The sequence below is a fragment of the Salvelinus alpinus genome, chromosome 2 (genome assembly GCF_045679555.1).
Source record: "Salvelinus alpinus chromosome 2, SLU_Salpinus.1, whole genome shotgun sequence".
NCBI lineage: Eukaryota > Metazoa > Chordata > Actinopteri > Salmoniformes > Salmonidae > Salvelinus > Salvelinus alpinus.
In genome coordinates this window covers 45,291,276-45,313,575 of record NC_092087.1, presented here as the reverse complement: position 1 = coordinate 45,313,575, position 22,300 = coordinate 45,291,276, and the positions used below count along the sequence as shown (strand labels likewise).

Here is a 22,300-nt window from a genome sequence, read left to right as displayed (position 1 = left end):
TTGGTGACAAAATGGGTGGCACTGTGATAGACTGCATCCAATTTGCGGAGTAGCGTGTTGGAGGCTATTTTGTAAAATGACATCGCCGAAGTCAAGGATCGGTAGGATAGTCAGTTTTACGAGGGTATGTTTGGCAGCATGAGTGAAGGATGCTTTGTTTCAAAATAGGAAGCCGATTCTAGATTTAATATTGGATTGGAGATGCTTAATGTGAGTCTGGAAGGAGGGTTTACAGTCTAACCAGACACCTAGATATTTGTAGTTGTCCACATATTCTAAGCCGAGAGTAGTGATGCTGGACGGGCGGGCAGGTGTGGGCAGCGATCGGTTGAAGAGCATGCATTTAGTTTTACTTGCACTTAAGAACATTTGGAAGCCACAAAAGGAGAGTTGTATGGCATTGAAGCTCGTCTGGAGGTTAGTTAACACAGTGTCCAAATAAGGCCCTAAAGTATACAGAATGGTGTTGTCTGCATAGAGGTGGATCAGAGAATCACCAGCAGCAAGAACAAACCTCATTGATGTATACAGAGAAAAGAGTCGGCCCGAGAATTTAAACCTGTGGCACCCCCATAGAGACTGCCAGAGGTCCGGACAACAGGCCCTCCGATTTGACACACTGAACTCTATCAGAGAAGTAGTTGGTGAATCAGGCGAGGCAGTCATTTGAGAAACCAAGGCTGTTGAGTCTGCCGATAAGAATGTGGTGATTGACAGAGTCGAAAGCCTTGGCCAGGTCGATGAATACGGCTGCACAGTAATGTCTCTTATCGATGGCGGTAATGATGTCGTTTAGGACCTTGAGCGTGTCTGAGGTGCACCCATGACCAGCTCGGAAACCAGATTGCATAGCAGAAAAGGTACGGTGGGATTCGAAATGGTCGGTGATCTGTTTCTTAACTTGGCTTTCGAAGACCTTAGAAAGGCAGGGTAGGATAGATATAGGTCTGTAGCAGTTTGGGTCAAGAGTGTCCCCCCCTTTGAAGAGGGGGATGACTGCAGCTGCTTTGCAATCTTTGGGAATCTCAGACAATACAAAATAGAGGGTGAACAGGCTAGTAATAGGGGTTGCAACAATTTCAGCAGATCATTTTAGAAAGAGAGGGTGCAGACTGTCTAGCCCAGCTGATTTTAGGGGTCCAGATTTTGCAGCTCTTTCAGAACATCAGCTATCTGGATTTGGGTGAAGGAAAAATGGGGGAGACTTGGGCAAGTTGCTGTGGGGGGGTGCAGGGCTGTTGACCGGGGTAGGGGTAGCCAGGTGGAAAGCATGGCCAGCTGTCGAAAAATGCTTATTTAAATTCTCAATTATCACGGATTCATCGGTGGTGACAGTGTTTCCTAGCCTCAGTGCAGTGGGCAGCTGGGAGGAGGTGCTCTTATTCTCCATGGACGTTACAGTGTCCCAGAACTTTTTGGAGTTTGTGCTAAAGGATGAGCATTTATGTTTGAAAAAGCTAGCCTTTGCTTCCTAACTGCCTGTGTATATTGGTTCCTAACTTCCCTGAAAAGTTGCATATCGCGGGGGCTGTTCGATGCTAAAGCAGTATGCCACAGGATGTTTTTGTGCTGGTCAAGTGCAGTCAGGTCTGGAGTGAACCATGGGCTATATCTGTTCCTCGTTCTATTATTTTTGAATGGTGCATGCTTATTTAAGATGGTGAGGAAAGCAATTTTTAAAGAATAACTAGGCATCCTCTACTGACGGGATGAGGTCAATATCCTTCCAGGATACCCGGGCCAGGTCAATTAGAAAGGCCTGCTCGCTGAAGTGTTTTAGGCAGCATTTGACAGTGATGAGGGGTGGTCGTTTGACTGCTGACCCATTACGGACGCAGGCAATGAGGCAGTGATCGCTGAGATCCTGGTTGAAGACAGCAGAGGTCTATTTGGAGGGCAGGTTGGTTACGATGGTATCTATGAGGGTGACCGTGTTTACGGTTGTACCTGGTAAATTCATTGATAATTTGTGTGAGATTGAGAGCATCAAGCTTAGATTGTAGGATGGCCGGGGTGTTAAGCATGTCCCAGTTTAGGTCACCTAACAGCACGAGCTCTGAAGATAGATGGGGGGCAATCAATTCACATATGGTGTCCAGGGCACTGCTGGGGGCAGAAGGTAGTCTAAAGCCAACGGCAATAGTGAGAGGCTTGTTTCTGGAAAGGTGGATTTTTAAAAGTAGAAGCTTGAACTGTTTGGGCACAGACCTGGCTAGCATGACCTGGATAGTAAGACAGAACTCTGCAGGCTATCTCTGCAGTAGATTGCAACTCCACCCCCTTTGGCAGTTCTATCTTGTCGGAAAATGTTAAAGTTAGGGATGGAAATTTCAGGGTTTTTGGTGGCCTTCCTAAGCCAGGATTCAGACACGGCTAGGACATCCGGGTTGGCAGAGTGTGCTAAAGCAGTGAATAAAACAAACTTAGGGAGGAGGCTTCAAATGTTAACATGCATGAAACCAAGGCTTTTACGGTTAAGGAAGTCAACAAATGAGAGCGCCTGGGGAATGGGAGTGGAGCTAGGCACTGCATGGCCTGGATTAACCTCTACATCACCAGAGGAACAGAGGAGGAGTAGGATAAGGGTACGGCTAAAGGCTATAAGAACTGGTTGTCTAGTACGTTCGGAACAGAGAGTAAAAGGAGCAAGTTGCACGGTAGAATAGATTCAAGGCATAATGTACAGACAAAGGTATGGTAGGATGTGAATACAGTGGAGGTAAACCTATGCATTGAGTGACGATGAGAGATATTGTCTCTAGAAACATCATTTAAACCAGGTGAGGTCACCACATGTGTGGGACGTGGAACTAAAGGGTTAACTAAGGCGTATTGAGCTTGGCTAGAGGCTCTACAGTGAAATAAGGCAATAATTACTAACCAAAACAGCAATGGACAAGGCATATTGACATTAGGGACAGCCCTGCGTAGCCAAGTGATCATAGGGGTCCAGTGAGTAGCTCGGCGGCCCGGAGACACGGCGATTCAGTCAGCTAACAGGCCGGGGATAGCAAGCTAGCAGAAGTGCCTTAGAGGGACGTCGCAACGGAAGAAGTCTGTTGTAGCCCCCTCGTGCTGTTACATCGGCAGACCAGTTGTCATGGATCAGCAGGGCTCCATGTGGTCAAAGGGTCCAGGCCAATTGACAAAATAGGTATAGTGGCCAAAGAATTTGTCCGATGGGCCTCTTCAGCTAACAGTCCGATATGCTCTAGACAGCTAGCGGGCCGCGGTTAGCAGGCTAGCAGATGGGCATTCAGGGGACGTCGCGACGGAGGAGCCAGTTGAAAACCCCCCCGGGCAAATTACGTCAGTAGTCCAGTCGTGATGGGTTGGCGGCGCTCCGTGTCAGCAGTAAAAGGGGTCCAGGCCAATTGGCAAAATAGGTATTGTAGCCCAAGGAGTGGCTGATGGACCTCTTCGGCTAGCCAGGAGATGGGCCTAGCAATGGCTAGCTCCAGGCTAATTGGTTCTTGCTTCGGGACAGAGACGTTAGCCAGGAGTGGAAAATTAGATAGCAGCTAGCTAGCTGCGATGATCCAGGTGAAAAGGTTCAGAGCTTGCGGTAGTTATCCGGAGAAATTGAGAAAAATAAGTCCAATTTGCTCTGGTTTGAGTCGCGCTGTGCAGACTGGTGAGAGTTGTCCGGGCTAAAAGGTAGCTGATGACCGCTAACAGTGGATAGCTGACTACTAGCTAGTTAGTTGGCTATCTTCTGTTGGGGGTTCCGGTTCAAAAGTAAAGAAAATAGTAGATCCATACCACATTGGGTGAGGCGGATTGCAGGAGAGTTGTTGAAGTTGAGGTTAAGAAAAATATATGTGAAGAAAAAATATATAAAAAGATATATACACGGGACACGACAAGACGAGGACAAAAGACGTCTGACTGCTACGCCATCTTGGAGAGGATGATTGGTGTAGTGCTGCAGAGATGGTTGTCCTTCTGGGAGGTTCTCCCATCTCTATCTCTATCAGAGGGACCATCGGGTTCTTGGTCACCTCCCTGACCAAGGCCCTTCTCCCCCGATTGCTCAGTATGGACAGGAGGCCAGCTCTAGGAAGAGTTTTGGTGGTTCCAAACTTCTTCCATTTAAGAATGAGGGAGGCCACTGTGTTTTTGGGGACCTTCAATGGTGCAGAAATATTTTGGTACCCTTCCCCAGATCTGTGCCTCAACACAATCCTGTCGTCTCGGAGCTCTACAGACAATTCCTTCGACATCATGGCTTGGTTTTTGCTCTGACATACACTGTCAACTGTGGGACCTTTATAGACAGGTGTATCTGTATTGCGCAATGGGATGCTATATTTTGCAATTTCTTGGCTTGCAATGTCTCGCAAACTTCAGTAAACAGGGCCTATCAAGGAATAACACCCAACAGACCGAAAACTGAACACACTCTCGCTTCATTAACAAAGAGAAAGAGCAGGTGACCCAGCTGCACTGTGATTTAAATTTTGTGGGGGTGGGGGGAGAGAAACAACGTGTTTTTCCATTAGGGATTTGTCTTAACGTTAAGATCCCAATTTTGTTTAAATGTTTTAACCTTCACACCCCTACTGTGTAAATGTTCACATAAACTGTGTCCACTCAGAGAACGTTTGAGCTGATCACAGTGACTGGTGCAAAGTACGCACAAAAACACAGACATGCACACAGACAGTAACTATACACACACACAAACACACACACACACACACACATAATCCCCAAGGCAGAGTCTCTCGGCCTCGGCAGTACAGCAGGCCCTCAGGGACGGATATGTCTCAAAGCGTTAAAGTGGAAAAAACAAACATCATCACTTCTAGGATTTAATGAGGAGACTGTTCACTCAGACTAAGAGCGGCTGAACTGTCGGAGTGAGACGCTTGGGCTGGCTGCACTATGCGCCTAGTAATAGGAAAACAAGGATATCAAATCAACAGAAATCAGCTCAGTGTTTTGGCTTGTGTTGTTAAGTGTGTGTGTTCTGTTCCACCCTTCCTTCCAACCTGGACTCAGGGCTAGACGCAACATAGTGAATGCAAATCCAGGACACACCAATTAGTATGATATGTAACGTTTTGTATGGTATGTCTTAATTTGTGGATGTCCATCACCCATTTCGTATTATGTTACAAATTACAATATGTTACGATTTGAAATTCGTACAATATGTTACGAATTCCAATTTGTTGTGGCTAACGTTAGCTAGGTGGCTAACGGTAGCTAGGCTTAAGGTTGGGGTTAGGGGTTAAGATTAGGGTTAAGCAAGGTAGTATGGTCCAGTATGGCATCCCGGCAAAATAAATTGTGGGGGTACGCCATACTGGTAAACCATGAGCCTATCACAATAATTAAAACAAAATGTCAAGAAAACTGTAGGCTGAAGCCTCCCTAGTGGTGCAGCGGTCTAAGGCACAGCATCGCAGTGCTAGAGGCATCACTACAGATCCTGTTTCGATCCCTGGCTGTCACTGCTGCCGGCCGCGACTCGGAGACCCATGAGGCAGTGCACAATTGCCCCAGGGTCGTCTAGGTTAGGGGAGGGTTTGGCCGGGCGGGATGTCCTTGTCCCATCGCGCTCTAGTGACTCCTTGTGGCGGGCCGGGCGCATGCACGCTGACTTCGGTCCCCAGTTGTACAGTGTTTCCTCCAACACATTGGTGCGGCTGGCTTTCGGGTTAAGCGAGCAGTGTGTCAAGAAGTAGTGCGGCTTGGCAGGATCGTGTTACGGAGGACGCATGGCTCTCGACTTTTGCCTCTCCCGAGTCCATACGGGAGTTGCAGCGATGGGACTTGACTGTAACTACCAATTGGATATCATGAAATTGGGGGAAATTAGTTTTGTAAAAAGTACAAAAAAAGGCTATTACAACATTATTTATCATTAGCGCATGTAAGAGGCATGAAAAATGAGTGAATGGACTTGAATACGGGTGGTATAGCCTATGCTCCAATATGTGATGTGGTTCGACGAGAACACTGACCTTTTTTCAAGTCAGTCAGAGACGAGTGGCCGACACCGAGATGCGCTCAGACAGCAGTGGACGCATAAATTCTCGCTTAAGGACAATTGTCAAATGTCATTACACTTTGTATTTTGTGTAAAAGATGTCTCTTTCCAATCACCACTGTTTGGAGGTTGGAGATATGTTGTGAGTGGATGAACGTGCAGTTAGCCTGGCAAAGGAGCCCTTTGAAGTGATTTTTTGACAATCAGATGAAAACATCATGACTGGTTGTGTTTATGCCACAATAAAATGGTAATACATTTGAACAATTTAATGATAAATCTTTCCAACTACGCCCACAGAGATCCTGTTGAATTAAAAAGGGAATCTATATGAAATGAACAAAAATATAAATGCAAAATGCATGAGCTGAAATAAAAGATCCCATACAAACAAAAAGCTTATTTCTCTCAAATGTTGTGCACAAATTTGCTTACATCCCTGTTATTAAGCATTTCTCCTTTGCCACGATAATCCATCCACCTGACAGGTGTGGCATATCAAGAAGCTGATTAAACAACATGAAGATTAAACAGGTGCACTTTGTGCTGGTGACAATAAAGGGCTACTCTAAAATATGCAGTTTTGTTACACAACACAATGCCACAGATGTCGCAAGTTGAGGGAATGTGCCATTGGCGTGCTGAGTGCAGGAATGTCCACCAGAGCTGTTGCCAGAAAATGTTAATTTCTCTACCATAAACCTCCTCTAACGTCATTTAAGAGTATTTGGCCTCACAACCGCAGTACACGTGTAACCATGCCAGCCCAGGACTTCGCACAGCCATTGAGGAGGAGTGGGACAACTTTCCACGGGCCACAATCAACAGCCTGATCAACTCTATGCAAAGGATATGTGTCGTGCTGCATGAGGCAAATGGTGGTAACACCAGATACAGACTGGTTTTCTGATCCACCCCCTACCTTTTTTAAAGGTATTTGTGACCAACAGATGCATATCTGTATTTCCAGTTATGTGAAGTCCATAGATTAGGGCCTAATGAATTTATTTAAATTGACTGATTTCCTTATGAACCATAACTAAGTCAAATCTTTTAATATTGTTGCATGTTACGTTTATATTTTTGTTCAGAGTAGTTCTGTGATTAGGCCCATAACATTTTTTGAAAGCCTTAACTCAAGAGCATGTACACATAGTCATATGAGGTCCTGTACCAGGAAGAAATTATATCTACTTTCAACCCTGGGATTAACGTTAAGGTTAGGAGATGCAAAGTATATACAGTTGAAGTCGGAAGTTTACATACACCTTAGCCAAATACATTTAAACTCAGTTTTTCACAATTCCTGACATTTATTCCTAGTAAAAATTCCCTGTCTTAGGTCAATTAGGATCACCACTTTATTTTAAGAATGTGAAATGTCAGAGCTTTTATTTCTTTCATCACATTCCCAGTGGGTCAGAAATGTACATACACTCAATAAGTATTTTGTAGCACTGCCTTTAAATTGTTTAACAACTTGGGTCAAACGTTTTGGGTAGCCTTCCACAAGCTTCACACAATAAGTTGGGTGAATTTTGGCCCATTCCTCCTGACAGAGCTGGTGTAACTGAGTCAGGTTTGTAGGCCTCCTTGCTTGCACATGATTTTTCAGTTCTGACCACACATTTTCTATAGGTTTGAGGTCAGGGATTTGTAATGGCTACTCCAATACCTTGACTTTGTTGTCCTTAAGCCATTTTGCCACAACTTTGGAAGTATGCCTGGGGTCATTGTCCATTTGGAAGACCCATTTGCGACCAAGCTTTAACTTCCAGACTCATGTCTTGAGATGTTGCTTCAATATATCCACATAGTTTTCCTGCCTCACGATGCCATCTATTTTGTGAAATGCACCAGTCCCTCATGCAGCAAAGCTCCCCCAAAACATGATGCTGCCACCCCCGTGCTTCACGTTTGGGATGGTGTTCTTCGGCTTGCAAGTCTCCGCCTTTTTCCTCCAAACATAACAATGGTCATTATGGCCAAACAGTTCTATTTTTGTTTCAAAGTACGATCTTTGTCCCCATGTGCAGTTGCAAACCGTAGTCTGGCTTTTTTATGGCGGGTTTTGGAGCAGTGGCTTCTTCCTTGCTGAGCGGCCTTTCAGGTTATGTTGATATAGGACTCGTTTTACTGTGGATATAGATACTTTTGTACCTGTTTCCTCCAGCATCTTCACAAGGTCCTTTACTGTTGTTCTGGGATTGATTTTCACTTTTCGCACTAAAGTACGTTAATCTCCAGGAGACAGAACACGTCTCCTTACTGAGCAGTATGATGGCTGCGTGGTCCCATGGTGTTTATACTTGCGTACTATTGTTTGTACAGATGAACGTGGTACCTTCAGGCATTTGGAAATTGCTCCCAGGAATGAACCAGACTTGTCTTGGCTTGGCTGATGTCCATGATGTCAAGCAAAGAGGCACTGAGTTTGAAGGTAGGCCTTGAAATACATCCACAGGTACACCTCCAACTGAATCAAATTATGTCAATTAGCCTATCAGAAACTTTTAAAGCCATGACATAATTTTCTGGATTTTTCCAAGCTGTTTAAAGGCACAGTCAACTTAGTGTATGTAAACTTCTGACCCACTGGAATTGTGATACAGTGAATTATAAGTGAAATAATATGTTTGTAAACAATTGTTGGAAAAATGACTTGTGTCATGCACACAGAAGATGTCCTAACCGACTTGCCAAAACTATAGTTTGTTAACAAGAAATTTGTGGACTGGTTGAAAGACAAGTTTTAATGACTCCAACCTAAGTGTATGTAAACTTCCGACTTCAACTGTAAGTAATGGTAAGTAGTTGCTAGTTGTCCGTGTTGAGATTCGAACACACGACCATTGGGTTGCTAGTAGTTCGTGTTATATGACGTACCACCTTACCTCATTTGCCTTAAGTAACCTTCAGTCTTATATAACCATACCAAAAGCAACATAGCATACTATTTACTATGTTACGTATAGTCTATTCCTTTACGTGCCCTTACTAGTGTGTTTTTACAGTCAGAGACAAGCACATCTCGGGTTCTCAGGATAAGATGTTTACACTCATGACTTGTGTTGATGACGATGGCACTTGTGCTCGATGTGTACTCGATGTTCTTAGCTTCCAATGAGATAATTCCACAGATCTCCACTTCATTCCAACTTGCATCAGTGAAAAGTATATCCCCTCAGGTGACTGTGTGTAATGAGTACCATAACTAATAACCTCATGTTGATCATAATATATGACTTGTGTTGGGGAGGAATGCACTTAGCTACTGAACTGTGTACTCGATGCTCGTAGCTTCCAGCAAGATCTTTTTACACTCCATTCCAACTCCCTTCTTGCATCATTGTGTGAAAGATACTGTATATCCCCTCAGGTAACTGTGTGGGGTGACTGTCATAACGAATAACCTCATGTTGATCAGAATCTTTAATTCATCCATGTGTTCAGGGGTTAGGCCTAATACATGTCCGCTGCTGTAGTCAAATTTAACAAATTAATGAGCAGCCTACAGACACTTTGAGGAATTTTAAGTCTGCTGTTGCTTTGGCAATATTTATTTTAATTCAAATCAAACAATCATAGTAGGCAGAGTTTTTTACTTGTCCAGTTCAGGGGTTCTCATCTGGCTTCAAATACAAGTTGGGTTGACCAAGGCAAGCCAAGCCAAACTATTTGGGGGTGTTCCTACGAGGACTGTGAAAATCCTGAAAAAATATGCTTTCCACAAGGTGAGCCCAGGTGTCACTAAACTTCATAGCTAGTCTAGAGGGAGTTTTTCCCAGCCACTGTGCTTCTACATCTGCATTGCTTGCTCTTTGGGGTTTTAGGCTGGGTCTCTGTATAAGCAATTGTGACATCTGCTGATGTAAAAAGGGCTTTATAAATCAATTTAATAGAAATTTGATTGTGGTGATTTATGCTAACTAGTCAATCTAGTTCCAAAGACAGAGCTTGTGTGCATCTCATCTCTCGCTTGCCACTGATAAAGTATGGTCAATTACTTTCAGCATCTCTACCCATTAGGCGTTTTACGATAGGCCGTAATGTCAAGCACGCTATTCAAAGTACAGTATCCAACATGTCCCCAATAAAATGTAACATGAGAAAATAACCAACCGATCGCCAATAGAAAAATTTGTATTTTGATCAATGTGTCCAATTACTTTTGATACCTCAGTCTTATTGATCCCCTTGGCTTTCAATTAAATGATTAACTACCTCTCAATATGCAGGTCAGGGATAGGAGAGAGAGAGACAGAGATGGGATGGGAGGAAGAACGATCCCTTTCTGATTTTGGCAGCCACTCAATCACTATGGAGCTCAGGCGTCATTAGGCATGAGGGAAGCAGCCACTCAAAAGAATGAAATACACATTCATGCATTACACAAACAATGTCTGCAGGCTGTATACAAGAGCTTCTTAATTTTAATAAAGGACCCTTTTTTTTTTAAATGTTCACCTAAATCTAACTGCCTTTAGCTCAGGACCCGAAGCAAGAATATGCATATTCTTGATACCATTTGAAAGGAAACTGAAGTTTGTGGAAATGTGAAATTAATGTAGGAGAATATAACACATTAGATCTGGTAAAAGATAATGCAAACAAAAAAACATGTGTTTCAAAAGGGTTCAAACTGTAGAACCCAGTTCCTACATTTGAATATAAAAATAGATTTTATCACACAAAACTATGTAACATTTTTTCTCTGGGACCCTCAGGATGACAAATCAGAACAAGATTACTGAATGTAAGTACATTATTTACCTTCAGAGGTGTATCAAACCAGTTACCGGGATAAGTTTGTTGTTGTGCATTCTCCTCAAACAATAGCATGGTATTTTCTCACTGTAATAGCTACTGTAAATTGGATAGTGCATGTAGATTAACAATAATGTACCTTTCTGCCCATATAAGACATGTCTATGTCCTGGAACATTTGCTGTTACTTACAACGTCATTCTAGTCACGTTAGCGCACGTTAGCAACAACCGTCCCGGTATAGGGACACCGATCCCGTAGATCCTTACTGTGTGTGTGTGTGTGTGTGTGTGTGTGTGTGTGTGTGTGTGTGTGTGTGTGTGTGTGTGTGTGTGTGTGTGTGTGTGTGTGTGTGCGTGTGCACATTAGAGGTTTTTTGCAGTCTAATCTAAGTCTGTCAGACTGACACTTCACATCAAAACACTTTGTATATACAGGTTCAACCGTTTCCCTGTCAGCAACTAATAGGATGGAGAACACAACCATTTAAGGAGAAACACAGAAACACACACACACACACACACACACACACACTGATGGGACGGAGAGCACGCGCAGACACGCAGCCGTGCACATACACGCAAACACTTCACCATGTCTTACACACAGCCAAGACACGGACACGCAATACCAGGTTATTTGATGTATACTATACATTATAAAGAACACTTATTGAATTTCCAAATCTCCTCAAATATCACTTTCTCATGCGATTAAAATAAGAAACTCTAATGTAAAAATATAGCAATGGAACACAAACAGAATTCCAATACAAAGGACAATCATGTCATCGGAAAACGGTAAGCGCTATCCGGTATCCTTGGGACGTCCCTACCATAAACCCTAACCCCAACCATATTCAATTTAACCTTCGATGGGGTAGGGACATCAAGGATCCCGGATAACACGGACCATTGGAAAACCCAACAAGACTCCATTTTGTTCTAGTCTCCTTTAAAACAATGAGTGGGAAACGGATTCAGTGTTGAGGGTTACATTATCAGAAAGGCACTTCACTATGCTAAACTCTCTCAGCAGGGCTGGGCGATATCAAAATAATTTGGAAGCTTCTAAACACAGCCAACATCAAGGGACTTTTGCATCCCAGGACAAAATGGGGTAGATCAAATGAACAGGAGCAAAACAGTGGTAACCTACCTGACAAAAGCCAAATATAACATGTGCCTTTTTCAATTCAGACATGCATTTAATAAGACAGTGCTTGTGTGCACTGTACATGACTGGCCCCTTGATTTGTATGTGTTTCAGTATTTTGAAAACCTTACTTTTTGTTTTCTCATCCGTACAGAGAGGAGTTTGGATTACCGTGAATACTAAATCCTCCAAATCCTTCAATCACTCCATTGTTTGACGTGAGGGAAAGCAAAACAACTAGTGAAGGCCCATAGACATGAGCACTGCCTTGTTTAAACATGGGACGAAACACTGTAGTTTGGCTTCAGCATTGCTATAATAATAATAATAAATAGTAATAATAATAAATAGTAATAATAATAATAATAAATAGTAATAATAATATAGTGAGAAAGATCATACCTTTCAAACCCAAATCAATAGAAGGGTTACTGAGTTAGAATATTGTTGATAGAGCAAGAGAAAACGGATTTTGCAGAGGAAGGCAATACAGTAGCAGAAGAAGGGAAAACATCATCACTGACAAGAATGTGCCTCTTTCGGAGTCGGTTTGAAGTGCTGTGTGAGATCTCCCCATAGCATTCCATCACAACAACACATCCTGTAAAATACAGCTGACACACATTGGAAATTAACACATGAACATTACACATTTTGGTATACACCCACAATAACAGGACACAAATGATATGGGCACTGTGTATTTCAAAATTCCAAGAGACATCTAGAGTGATTCAATGACGGCAACAAAAGCACATGTAAAAAGAAAATTCAAGGATCAGTCAATAGATAACACGAGGAGACCGAGAAAGGGAAGGACGTATATTAGGTAAACCCCTGCCAGAGAATGAACTCTCCATACTCCCCTCTCCCCAGCCCAGACCAGCTACTGACTCCTCAGCCATAAGTACAGCTGACTTGACAGCTCATGTCAGGGAGAGATTGTTTAAGAGAAGGATGGCGGGATGGAGGAGGGGATGGAGGGATGGAGGACAGTTATTGATATGGTTGAGTCCTTGAGTGCAGCGGTATTCGTCCTTTAGTGACAGTGCCTTATTGCCTGGGCATTCATCACAGTTCTAATAAAGCTACAGGAAAAGAGTGGATGGAACACAGAGTATGTTTTCCTGGCTACAGTATGCCTCTACTCTCTCCCTGTCACTGGAGGTCTGAGGGGTATACTACAAAGCAGGATCAATGAGTTAGCCAGCTAACTTGCCTAAATATTCTTAAATAACTTCATATTCTTTTTGAAAGATAAGCTTGGAATGGGTATGGTCTTATATACTCAACAAATAAAAAAACATATCTAAGTTAAGCTTTCTTAATGACCCAGAAAATGAATAGTTATTTCTGGTTAGTCATTGATCCTCCTTTGTAGTATACCCCTCTGGACCTCTATAAACTGTACTAGAGTACGAGTGCTGGATGATCTAGGATCAGTTTAGCCTTTTAGATCATCATGAAGAAGATTATATGGACTTGTGTCTCAGAATAGGAGTCCTGATCCCCTTTATGAATACTGTATTTGATGTGAATGTATCCCAGACAGTACCAGAATAATCCTGTTTTTCTTCCTTATCTCTGTAGCTTGGGTGCTGATTGGACAGGTGATGGGATGCGGTGCAAACCAGATGTGACCAGGGGGATAAGGTGATCATCTTGACCAGGGTTGGGGAGTAATTGATTACATAAAAAATATTAAAATAAATACCAAATCAGTCACATTACCAGCAAAAATATTGTAATCAGATTACAGATACTTATGAAAAACTAGATGATTACTTCTTGGATGGATTTCAGAAAGGATGTTTGCGCAAAATATTTGTTTTCTTCTCAATGACATTCAATTCAGCATTGAAAAAAGTTCAAATTTGGTCCACCTGAGTGAATCTGACCACAAGTCAGAGGCCACTATGATGATACGTGTAATGGATCAGTTTTGTCTTCTAATCCCTCTTAATGGGAAAGTAATACAACAACAACAAAATAATGAAAGTAAATCAGATTACGTTAACTCAAGTTTGGGTAATCAAAATATTATGTTTTTTTCCCCACAAAAAGGCTTTATTACAGACAGAAATACTCCTCAGTTTCATCAGCTGTCCGGGTGGCTGGTCTCAGACCATCCCGTAGGTGAAGAAGCCGGATGTGGAGGTTCTGGGCTGGCATGGTTACACGTGGTCTGCGGTTGTGAGGCCGGTTGGACTTACTGACAAATGATCTAGAATGACACTGGAGGCGGCTTATGGTAGAGAAATTAACATTCAATTCTCTGGCAACAGCTCTGTTGGACATTCCTGCATTCAGCATGCCAATTGCACGCTCCCTCAAAACTTGAGACATCTGTGGCATTGTATTGTGTGACAAAACTGCACATTTGAGTGGCCATTAATTGTGTCCTCAACTTGGTGCACCTGTGTAATGATCATGCTATTTAATCAGCTTCTCGATATGCCACACCTGTCAGGTGGATGGATTATTTTGGCAAATGAGACATGCTCACTAACAGGGTGTAAACAAATTAGTGCACAAAATTTGAGAGAAATAAGCTTTTTGTGCACATGGAGCATTTCTGGGATCTTTTATTTCAGCTCATGAAACATGGGACCAACACTTTATAGATGCGGTGAAGAGATCAATGGTACGCAGACTGTGGGAGCTGGAAGAAGCATGCCAGATTAGCCCACATTCAACAAATCTGATCTAACAAAGTGGATATTCGTCAAATCCGTCATGATTTATTTATTGTAACTGGACCAATTTTGAAAATATTTGGCTGTTTTTGCTGCATAACATTTAGAAGTTGTCCCTTTTCTGGTTTAGAAGTGACTGCTAAACGCTAACTGCCATTGGTACAAGCTGGCAGCATAGCTAGCATACAGAAATAGGTGGTGGTATTCAAAGTCGTTTTTTAACTGTAATGCAGTTGATTGGTGACGATGTCATGAACATGTAATGGGGTTGACCTCCAAACAATAACTATACTCCAATTTAATTTAACTCAACATAGTATGAAATACACACATAAACAATAGCCTAAAAATGTAGGAACATTTGTCTGGGGGGCAATGAGGAGATCCTGGATCTTTCCCCCATGCGTTTCCATTGTTAGATTTCTCTCTTTACCGTATGTATCTCTAATCTCTCGGTCTGAGGAATAGCTCCTCTAGGACCCACGCTACAATCACAACGGAAAACTATTACAGGATTGACTATTGAATCTCAATGTGACTGCTACGGAGGACAGCAAAGAGGAGCTGAGTTGAACTCAGAGTTCAGCTGTGCAGAGAACAGGTCAATAATGCATTAATAACATTATTGCAATATTATAACAATGTAGCTAATAAGCCGACTTGCATGTTTCATTTACAGTTCACAATGGGAGTATGTAACTTTCCATCAAGGTCATCAGAATGATACACTGTCTAATCTAGAAACCACAAGTTGCAACAATGTAATGTCATGTGTGCATCCCCTTGAATTGCTCCATGAAGCGGTTGTGTACAGGAGAATGTTGCTTTTTGACAACATTTTTTTTTTAAGTATGTCATTGGTGTGTTAATTGTTTTTGAGAAACTTAACACAACCAGCGAATCATTTCCTCATCCTCGTTGTGCAGTACAGGGGGTCTGAAAAAACATGAAGAAATGCTTTAAAAAAAAAACACCCAAATACGTCCTTTTATAAACGGAAAAACTCAGGATAGTGACGCAGGTCTTTAGATGTTGTACACATGAAATTGTGTCATTCCGAACTTTATCCACAACGATATATTCAATTTTGTTGCTACTTGAGCGATACCTTTCCGTCCATTTTAGAAGCATGAACACAGTGATGGGGGGGAAACAGCTCGAGGACGTATTTGGGTGTTTTAGAGCATTTGTTCATGTCTTTTCAGAGCCCACGTACTGCACAAAAAGGATGAGGAAGTGATTCGCTGGTTGGGGTTAAGTTTCTCAAAAACAAGTGAAATTGCTATAAATAAAAAAAATGTACCCTTCTATAACATGTCATTTACATCCAAAAAAGAGATTTGGTTGTAAAAAAAAAAGCTAACTTCTCCTTTGAGATTTTTCATACGTTTTGTATCATTTCAGACAATAGTTTTGAAAGTAGCATTCACAAGCAAAAACAGGTCCCTCATAATTGTGCACAAAGCCATCACGTCATTGTGCTTGAGGCTCTGTGGCGTGTGCACAAAAAGAGTAAAAAAGAACTCTGGTGTTTATATGGTGTGGACCTTATTGGACAATACTGGGCAGACCTAATCCTGCCTCCCACTTTAACTTTGCAACCTCAATGGACAGTATTCCGCCTGCCAATCAACATTGTCCATCACAATTGGTTGTTGCAGGTCAGTTCCCGACTTCCCGTAGTTGCATGCATGGTCTCAGACTACTATGGCAAACGAGCAAGCTAATGTGATAATATAATTTTATACAATGGAAAAGTTAGTTATACGTTTGCATCAAATGTCCTACTACCTTGAAAGTTGTGTATTGATTATATATAGCATTTGCCTATGCAATGAATGATGATCTCTGGCAATCAACTGCAGTGTTGGATTATTACCCCATATCATAGAATACCTGTGTGAACATTTATATGGACAAAAGGTGGACACATGGAATTACTTGATTTTGATGGTCAACACAACAGAAAAGTAGGCCGATATTTTGCTTCAGTATGCATTTCTCGAACACATCAATATGTGTGAGAGAGAGGACTGAGAGAGGACTGTGTAGATCGTTTATTATGCATGTATGAGCCATACATTGACACGTCGAGTCCAAAACGTGATGTTTAAAAAACAATGAGGTAGGCTAGTTCTTTAAAGGCTATATGCACTCAAACATGCCATTATTTTGTGTTTTGCACTCAGAATTATAGCCTAGCCTATCAAAGCGCTAGGCTCTGATGATCCATTCAAATCTTGGCTCTGGACGGCTACGCGCAGTGACCGCGGGAATTTAGGAGACGTGATCCCTCCTCCTCTCTGTGGATCCAGTCCTGCTGTTACATCACTGCAAGTCTGTGCATCAGACCTGCCAAAGCACCGGACAGACACCGCCACCCTGTCACACCTTCTGTAGGCTACATGCGCCAAGCATCAGTTCCTTTACTGAAACCGTTTCATAACCTAATATTTCCCATGGGTGGCTACGACCACATGAATCACTCATTCTTCTACATTGAAACTAATGTCAATCTTTTCATTTCATCCCATGTTGAATTTTCGGCCAATTTTAGCAAAGTCACATTATGAGTGATTCATCAAAAAATTGACTATGATTTCGGGTGTTTTCACGAAATGTAATCCATAGAATAGTCCTTTGCAGGAAGGATGGTTGATGATATATATCTGACATTTGAATCTAAAAGCATAATTAAGAAATAATTAATCAAAGTTGGCATATTTATGTCATTTTGGCATTACCCAGGCCTCCTTAAGACTGCATAATGTTTCATCTGTAGATGCTACAAATAAAATGTATTGTCATATGAAGCTTTACAACTTGCTCTGCAATGAGTAGTTTTTTTTTATTACAGTTTTATTTATGAATATTGAAAAATATTAAACATTAATATTGAAAATATACCATTGTTGATTTGGCAAACTTTTCAATATATTGTTGAACATAATATACTCTATGGACATATGAAAGTTCCAGAATGGGATCTCCGCTAGTTTTAAATTTAGGGCCCATTTTATAGTAATTTGCATTGTAGGCAATGTAACCAATCACAGCCCTCCATTTACTTGTCTCATTGAACATTCTACCAATCACCAGCAGCTGGAAGACCATTTAAAATCCATTTTCACATTCGCTATGATGGTAATGCTTACAAATTGGATCATAACTCTGAAAGTAGCAGAGATCTTACTCTGGGACTTTGATATGCCCGTACAGCAGGGATCATCAACTAGATTCAGCTGTGGGCTGATTATTTCTTGAGCGGATGGTCGGGGGGCCGGAACATATAATTTGTAGACTGCAAATTGACCGCAAGAAACCCAAACAGATATAATGTTTGACTAAAACGTAATCATTTTAAACCTTGCTTACATTTGTATACGATCACGTGTCTCTCTATTAGGCATAGGAATACTTGGCAACAGATTCTTAAATTAAAATCACAAAGAGCTGATTTCCTGGTGCTTTTACAGTCTTACATCCAACAATGAAATTTAAAAAAGCTAAATCTTGGGGTGCCAAATCAAACCACTTGCGGGCAGAATGCCACCAGTTGGGGAACCCTGGCGTAGAATATATTATGTTTAACAATAATTTAAAAAAAATTATTGCCAAATCTAAGATAGATTTCCATGAAAGTATTTTTTTTTTTAAATTGAAATCAAAATACTACTCATATTACAGAGCAAGAGGTAAAGCTTCATATGACACCAATGTTTGCTTTGTAGCACCTACAGATGTAGTCACAATTCATTGGTATATACAGCCTGAAAGTAATCCCTGCAAAATCGTGTAAATGTTCCTTTCAAGACAAAATGTTGAATAAATTACATTTAAACTTACTCTACTGGTTGGTTGTCTGTGTGGTTCATCTGTTCGTAATTTGAGACAAAATATCCACAGGAAAGTATTTTTTACCCAACTATTTAGACTCCATAATGTTTAATCTGTAGTAGTCTGATTAATCAGGCTGTAATACATAATTAATACACAATTCATTTATGACATAATTATCCAAAGTGTAAAAAATATGGCAATTTTGATAAATTATTTCTCAATTATGCAATTAGATACAAATGTCAAATACATGACAGCACTCCTTGCTGCAAATGACTATACTATGGATTACATTTCATGAAAACCCCCCAAAATCATGGTATTTTTTTGTCTGTGTTTCGTGAGGAAATACTTATGTATGTAGGATGAATATCTCATCTTCCATGCGGCAGTAGCTAGCAGCAGCAAGTCTTCTCGTCCTGTTATCTTTTCGTGATCAGGGCAAAATTAGAAATTTGATTTCCCTGGTCTTGATTTTAATACAAATATAGATGAACATTGTTGCCTATATACGCACGACACACACTGCAGTGAACAAATAGTTTACAATATTGCAAACAATGCAACGACTTACCAGGATGACAGTCGGTAAACACGGCCAAGGCTGAAAAAATTATGGGTAAGGTCCACCAGTGACTCGGTTCCAGTATTCTCCGCATGTCAAAATACTCATCGAGAGCAACAAGAAGGCAACGGGTGACAAAGTTTGAGGTCTACAAAATTACATAAACTTGATTGTAGAAAACAGACGTTAGCACATAGGACGCAAACCCAACTGCAGTGTCAGATGGAGTGTAGTTTGATGGCAATTCACTTGAAGCCAATTAAGCATCTGTTTCAAGAAATATCTATGTCTGTGAACCGCAGAAAAATAGTTTTGTCACATTCGGCTACATGCATCCAAGCTTCCTTTCTACATTCCCAAAGTGAATCCTATAGGTGAAAGTCAATGAGCCCGACTCAATTTCGCCAACTTGAGGAAAAAATGGTCGAAGAATAGGCTACTGATTATGTTCGTCCATTCAGCGGTGACCCGCGGCGCCACTTATGAATGTAGAGAGAATGTTGCAAAGGCAGTGCTGGAAGCGTTCCATCACAGACTTTCTAAACGTACTGAGAACTGTCTTTGGTTCCATTCTTCCATCCAGGAAGTAGCGGCATGCATGTGAGTGTTCTGGCGGACGGTTTAGAATAGAGCGAGCTGCATGGGGCGGGAGGTAAAATCTGAGCTCAGGACGCTGGATCCTAGCGCCGAACGAAAGCTGTAGCGCTCTAAAAAGCCTACAGCAGCACCAACACATTGTGTCAAGTTTTTATATTTCACTACAACATAAAACAGGCTCTGTCAGTTGAGTGGGTAATTACATAAATCTACTTTAACAATCATATGCCTGTTTTGGATAATTTCGATTCTGTCCATAAATTGCTTGTTGTCTATGCTACATATCCATAACGGACATGGGGTTGTCAATAATTTGAAGAAGATTTTTTTTTTAAACGTTGTATATGGACATCTTTGGCTTTAGGCTAGAATCTGAACACAGTACGTTATTTATTCCACCTACTAATGTATGCTACTTGTAGACTGCGTTTACCCAGGCAGCCCAATTCTCAGTGGGGTATAGTACTTAAGTTAAAATACTTTAAAGTACTAAGATAGTTTTTTGGGGGTATCTGTACTTTACATTTATATTTTTGACTACTTTTACTTTTACTTCACTACATTCCTTTAAGAAAATATTGTACTTTTTTCTCCATACATTTTCCTTGATACCCAAAAGAACTCGTTACATTCTGAATGCTTAGCAGGACAGGAAAATGGTCCAATTCACGCACTTATCAACAGAACATCCCTGGTCATCCCTACTGCTTCTGATCTGGTGAACTCACTAAGCACACATGCTTCGTTTGTAAATTATGTCTGAATACTGGAGTGTGTCCCTAGCTATCCGTACATTTTAAAAACATGAAAATGGTGCCGTCTTATTTGCATAATATAAGGAACTTTAAATGGTTTATACTTTTACTTTTGATACTTAAGTATATTTTAGCAATTACATTTACTTTTGATACTTAAGTATATTGTAAACCAAATACTTTTAGACTTTTACTCAAGTAGAAGTTTCCTGGGTGACTTTCACTTTTACTTGAGTCATTTTCTATTAAGGTATCTTTACTTTTACTCAATTATTATGACAATTGGGTACATTTTCCACCACTGCCATGTCTGATATTTTTTCACTTCTTGTTTTTTTGACCAATCGGATCAGCTCTGAAAAAGATCTGATGAGAAAAGATCTGATGTGATTGCTCAAAAGACCAATTAGTGTAAAAAAAAAGAATTGGGCTGTAAACACAGCCAACTAAATACACCAAAATATAGGTCTACTGAATAATGTGCAAACTTTGCCCACTAGAGGGACAATTTATAACAGCTTAACCAGAAGCCATTGGAATGGATGATACACATACTACTGTAGAAGAGAACCATTACATCTCTTGTCAACCCTTAACCAGGAAAGACTGGCATGCAGGTGATGTAAAGCCATAGCAAGAGAGTTTTTTCAATAACAATTTATGATCAATAACATCAAAGGCTGCACTGAAATCTAACAATACAGCTCCAGCTATCTTCTTATTATCCATTTATTTGAACCAATTATCAGTCATCTTAGTCATTGCAGTACAAGTTGAGTGCCCTTCTCTCTATACATGCTGAAAGTCAGTGGTTAACTTGTTCTCTGACAAATAGCATTGTATTTGGTCAGACACAATTCCCTCCATCAGTTTACTAAGTGCAGGCAGCAAACTGATTGGGTGGCTGTTAGAGCCAGCAAAGGATGCTTTACTATTTTTAGGCTGTGGAATTACTTTAGATCCTTCCATGCCTGTGGACACACACACTCCTTTAGGCTTTGTTTAATGATATCGCAAATAGGGGTGGCAATACAGTCTGCTACTATTGTCAATAGTTTCCCATCAAGGTTGTCTATACCTGGTGGCTTATCATTATTGATGGATAACAATAGTTTTTTTCACCGCTCCCACACTAACTTGACCAAATTCAAAACAGCAATGCTTCTCTTTCATTATTATATATATTTTTCAAAAATATGATGGTTCATGATGGTTTCAATGTTGACATTTCACTTCTGAGTTATTCCACTTTACTAGTGAAATAGTCATTGAAATGATCATTATCTGTAACGGCTTTCATATTCGTCCTCATCCTCGGACGAGGAGAGGCGAGACGGATCGGACCAATACGCGGAGTGGTTAGTGTTCATAATGATTTAATATAACAAAACTGAACACTGAATTACAAAAACAAATAAACGAAGTGCAGAAACCTATACAGTACCGTGTGGTGTAAAACACAAACACGGAAACAAACACCCACAAAACACACGTGAAACCCAGGCTGCCTAAGTATGATTCTCAATCAGGGACAACGATTGACAGCTGCCTCTGATTGAGAATCATACCAGGCCGAACACAAAAATCCCAACATAGAAAATCAACCATAGACAAACCCACCCAACTCACGCCCTGACCAACTAAAATAAATACAAGACAAAGGAAAACAGGTCAGGAACGTGACATTATCAAATGTTTTTTTTTAAATAAATGACTCATCAACTTCAATGAACAATGGAGATTAATTGGGTTTTCTGCCCATTATATAATTTAGGGTACTCCAAAGTTTTTTTCCATTGTATTTTGGGTTTTTATCTTGGTTTGGTATTATAATGTATTCTTCTTTGTTATGTTTAGTCATAACATTTCTCAATTTACAGATTGTCGACCAATCAGCTGAGCAGCCTAACTTGTTTGCCACCTCTTT

At 41.0% G+C, this 22,300-nt stretch overlaps 1 protein-coding gene across 2 annotated transcripts in view; it reads right to left on the bottom strand.

Moving 5' to 3' along the window:
• Nucleotides 1–19,651, bottom strand: part of ca16b (carbonic anhydrase XVI b) — a 291,063-nt gene extending 271,412 nt beyond the window's left edge. For both annotated transcript variants that reach the window (XM_071381241.1, XM_071381233.1), the window contains exon 1: nt 19,031–19,651. In XM_071381241.1, the coding sequence (XP_071237342.1) occupies nt 19,031–19,115 (85 nt within the window). In that variant the 5' untranslated portion in view covers nt 19,116–19,651. The remainder of the gene's footprint in view (nt 1–19,030) is intronic.
• Nucleotides 19,652–22,300: the final 2,649 nt, after the last annotated feature.